We start from the raw sequence: 4,623 nt of genomic DNA on the forward strand, positions 1-4,623 counted from the left end.
AAAAAAACCCCCTCTCACCCTCCAAAAAGAAAAATCAAAAACACAGAAGAAAATGTGAATTTTCTAATATCAAGATAGAAGAAACAAATTTGGCTCATAGACTGGGTAAAAAGTGCAGACAAAAATGTGCATTGGGTTATATCAAGATAGAAGAAACAAATTTGGCTTATGGACCGGGAAAGATCCCCAGTATCTTTCGATTGAGTGGCTAAAATATCCTCAAAAGAAAAAAAGAATAAAATAAAGAGTAAAGAATACCTCTTTGATTTCAGGTCCTTTTTTTAAGACTCCGGTATCTAATAAGTTTTTCTACCCACCCTTTTTTATTGAATATGTGGAGTTCAACATGTTTGGAAGCACGGGAGAACGTTCTTTTGCTGATATTATTACCAGCATCAATTCTATGATATCACCCAAAGGCTAAAGAAATAATGCTCCATAAAAATGTTAACAGCAATCTCGTTTTAAATACAGATATTCAAGAAATTATTTTATATTCTATGAAAATATTTGCTCTTAAAATGCCAATTGAACCTTTAATAGGGAACAAAAATGTAACATGACAGCATAAGTATATATTATCACTGAACTAGATCCCCAAGTCTGGCAGCTAAGATCAATACATGCGCGATTACAACAGCCAGTATTTCATGTCAGAGATGTAAGTACAGTTTAGTAATTTTACTTCTACGGCTCCTCAAACCTCAGTAAAATCTGGGTCATCTGAGGTTGATGCTTCCTGACCTGCAATAATAATAAAGGAGGGGGAGGGCGAGGGGATGGTCAGGTCATGAGTTGTGCAAAATAACCCTGGACACATGCAAGTGATGACACCAAAAAAATAATAATAATAATAATGAAAACCAGGTCAAGATAGTAAGGCTTACTTTAACACCAGCCATGCATAACAGCTTGTGAGAAGCAGTATATGCAGTCTCTGAGCTATTTAACCTCTTCTCCACAAAATATATCACTTCTGAGACACCAGACTGCAAAATGGAAAATATAATGCTGTCTTCCAAACCAATATGGTGTTGGTATAATATAAACCAGAATAAGAGAGTGCATTGCCAGCCAGTTTTTGAGGCAGAAATCAAAATTAGAGAGACCTTAACAGAAAAGCAAGACCAACATGTTTTGTCAGGCATCATGCTCCAGTCAAAGGGAAAAAAAATCCCAAAAAGATTGTGTAAGGTAATCTGAGATTTTTATTTGTCCATTAATAGAAATTGGAGATGCTCCTGGGAAAGGACAGCATGATGTACAAATTCGTTTTCTTTTTTTTTGGATAGATGTGATGCATGAATCTTTCGAAGCACGTGATTGGTACACATTCTTGCAAGTTTATTTCCATAAATTTCCCCGGGTGTTCCTTTTCCCTTGCAAACATAAACTTCCCATCCCCACTTCACCCCATTTTTCTAGGATCTTAGTTTGTCACTTTTACCCATCTTTTTGATTAATCAGTTTCTCTGTTTCCGCTACAATATTGGGGGCACTGGTACATTTAATAGTACATGCATGGATGAACATACTTTAATTGGTAAAACAAGCTTTCTCTAAGTAGTAGTGAAATGTATTGTTGTCTGGTACGATTTATTCGCTGTTAAAGGACATTCTCAACAAGAAAACGAATTGTTTTTACCAAAGGATTTTGTTTGACTGCCATGTCATGGAGTTATTGCGGTCAGGAGACTCAGGACTCATGACTAAGCTCACAACCACAATATTTAGTTTTGAAATGCAAAAATAGTAATGCTAGCATGTTCCAGTAATAGGAAAAAAATGAAGATGCAAGAACATTAAAAATTAAAACAACAATGTTCTAATAAATTTGGAGGGAATATAAAAGAATGAAAAGGAAAAAGACCAGGCAGTTTAGGGAATACAGTCCAACCTGGATAATTATCTTCGCGCATTCATTACAGGGGAACATGGTGACATAGAGCCTCTGCACAATTAATAAAGCATTTGAGAAAGTAAAAGAAAAAAACTCTTAGCAACAGAATCACAGAGAAGCAGCAAATATCAACAAATAACAAAAGACAACACATTAAACCAAGAGGGGGGTTGTTCACCTGTCCTGCTGCAGATGCATGGTTAGTGTTTAGGATAGCATTAACTTCAGCATGACATACATAACTGCAAGGAGAGAGGAAATTAAAGAACAATACATTATGGGATTGATTTCTCTGTCCAGGATTGTAGCATACACTAGCGCTCCCTGGGTCTCTCTCTCTCTCTCTCTCTCCTCCCCCAACAGAGAGTAGAGATGTCATTTCATAGGGAGACGAGAGAGAAACACAGGAAGGCGGAAGCATTTGCTACATTCATGGACAGAGAACATTACCCCATAAATTACATATGTCAACAGAATCATATATACCCGAATGCAAGGTGAAACTAAACAGAAACTTAGTATCACCTACTAAAGAACTCTGCTCCTCTCCCTGGGAGGGGGGATTAGAAAAGAAGAAGTTATAGTAAGACCATCTTTATGGGAAAAAAAAAACAAGCTTCGCATTGATCCAAAGTTCACTCAAACTCAAGAGCCAACGAGGGCAAATTCCCAAACTTCCCTCCTGCTAAATTTCTTTAGAACTAGTAGAGCATCTTCAGTCAGAAGATGCTACCATCTCCTGATATGATTTCCCAAACAGGGTTGATGTAGGGGGTTCCTAGGGGCCTAGGTTTCCTACAAGATTAACTAACTAGGTAGGGTTACCTCAAGGGACTTGGGTAGACAGGACAAAATAAACTCAACAAACAAGATTTAACATGCAAAATAGAATAAGACTAATAAACAAAGTAGCAAAGGGCAATAATAATCTAAGAAGAAAAACACATAAACTCACTCAAGCTTCAAGAGGAAACATGGGGTAGGGAACATGGCAGCAACCAAAATTAGGCTACAGCACTAGTTTGTTAAGCATCAAAAGTAGATAGAAACCCCATGCTATATGCTCTAAAATCAGTTGTACTAGTAATAAGAAGACCAGCAATACTTAAGGCAAACAGTGTGGTAAATAAAATGTTAAACAATGGCAAAAGGGGGGTGGGTTTTAATGGAAGTAACAGGGTAAATAATGAGGGGATAACGGAGGGAATGGGAGGGTTTACTCTATACTTATCTGCTGCCCAGGCCTGAGAATAAAGAGAGAGAACCCAGATTCGAAGAAGACGTCCATCAGCAGTCCGATTGTTGAAAAGAGATCAGCAGCAGCCCAGTCCTTGTCATAAAGGATAACAGCAACCCAGTATTGAAGAGAAGATCAGCAGCAGTTCAGGATCAAAGGCAGCAGTTCAGCATCAAAGGCAACAGCAACAGTTCAACATCAAAAGGTAGTAGCAGCAGCAGATGTTGGCCGGCAGCAGTAGACAGTAAGCAGCAACAGTAGCAGTTCGAGTCAACAATCCAGCAATAGTTCCAATGAGAAAAGGTATAAAAGTAAGAGAGGGAGGGAGGGAGGTAAGAGAAGAGAGAACCGAGAGAGAATAAAGAGAGAAAAGGCGAGAAAGAGAGGGTGAGAAAGACGAGATTGAAAGAGAGAATCGTGAGAGGGGTTGGGGGGTTTGCTCCTTGGCTGTTTTTTCAATTCTCATTCATTAATTAGAACCGTGGCCAATGGCCTTACATAAATAAGAGACTCATTACTAAAAAGAAAAGATTATTCTAGGAATGCTATTTCATAAACAAATAAACTTTCTAAAAAGAAATCAATAGGATAATTACTTAGTTTCCTAATTAACTTAAAGACTCAAATAAACAAAATCCTAAGAAATAAAACTACTAAACTATCAGATTTGGTGGGGGCCACACAATCTTGGCAAAATTTGGAAGGAGAGGACTCGATCCAGTGCTGGAAAGGCTGGATCGAGCCTTCCTTTCTTCTTCTTCCTTCTTCTAATCCTCCAACCACAAAAAAGGTTGGGTCTTCTTCTTCCTTCGACTGTACGTCTTGATGTCCCCATCAACTCTCCCCGGCTTGGAAGAATTCACCTCCGGTGAATTAAAGCTCNTTTTTTTTTTTTTCCTTCTTCTTCTTCCTTCTTCTAATCCTCCAACCACAAAGAATGTTTGGTTTTCTTCTTCCTTCGGCTGTATGTATTGATGTCCCCGTATGTATTGATGTCCCCATCATATTCGCCTTCATTTTAGAGACAATTAGGAGTCCTTTTAGGTAGTATTTCTTGTCTCCTTGCCTTGGAGGTCACGTATTTGATTTGGAGTAGATAGCCTTGTGGTGAATGAATTTCCTTATCTAGGATTCTCTGAGCGACCATGAGTAGCTCGGTCACTCGGGTGCCGACCTACGGATGTGGACTTGGCGGTAGCCAGCCCTTGAGCTGGTCCTGGTCTAGTTTCCTGATCCCTAAGTTTGGTTCAGTGGTTCGGCCTTGGCCTGCCTCACCCAGACTTGGTTCCACATGTCAAGCTGGTATTGGTGAGTACATTTTGAGCATAACAGTCTTCTTGTCAAGCCAGTTTAGTCCATTAATCGTAGTTCATTTATTACATCTATGGCAATCAACTTCACGTGCCTAAAATTTGGAATAGGATCTTGGGGGGGAATTAGTTAATGCTGGTTTCATTTTGCCACAAATGTTTCAAATGTACTACAA

At 38.8% G+C, this 4,623-nt stretch overlaps 1 protein-coding gene across 1 annotated transcript in view; it reads right to left on the minus strand.

Moving 5' to 3' along the window:
• Positions 1-509: 509 nt before the first annotated feature.
• LOC122080073 (deoxycytidylate deaminase) overlaps positions 510-4,623 on the minus strand; it is a 22,066-nt gene continuing 17,952 nt past the window's right edge. Inside the window, exons 6-9 of the mRNA XM_042646949.1 lie at positions 2,079-2,142; positions 1,898-1,951; positions 888-989; positions 510-744 (exon numbers count right to left, since the gene is read on the minus strand). Coding sequence (XP_042502883.1) covers positions 688-744; positions 888-989; positions 1,898-1,951; positions 2,079-2,142 — 277 coding nt within the window. The 3' untranslated portion in view covers positions 510-687. The remainder of the gene's footprint in view (positions 745-887; positions 990-1,897; positions 1,952-2,078; positions 2,143-4,623) is intronic.

Source organism: Macadamia integrifolia, chromosome 5 (genome assembly GCF_013358625.1).
Source record: "Macadamia integrifolia cultivar HAES 741 chromosome 5, SCU_Mint_v3, whole genome shotgun sequence".
Lineage (NCBI taxonomy): Eukaryota > Viridiplantae > Streptophyta > Magnoliopsida > Proteales > Proteaceae > Macadamia > Macadamia integrifolia.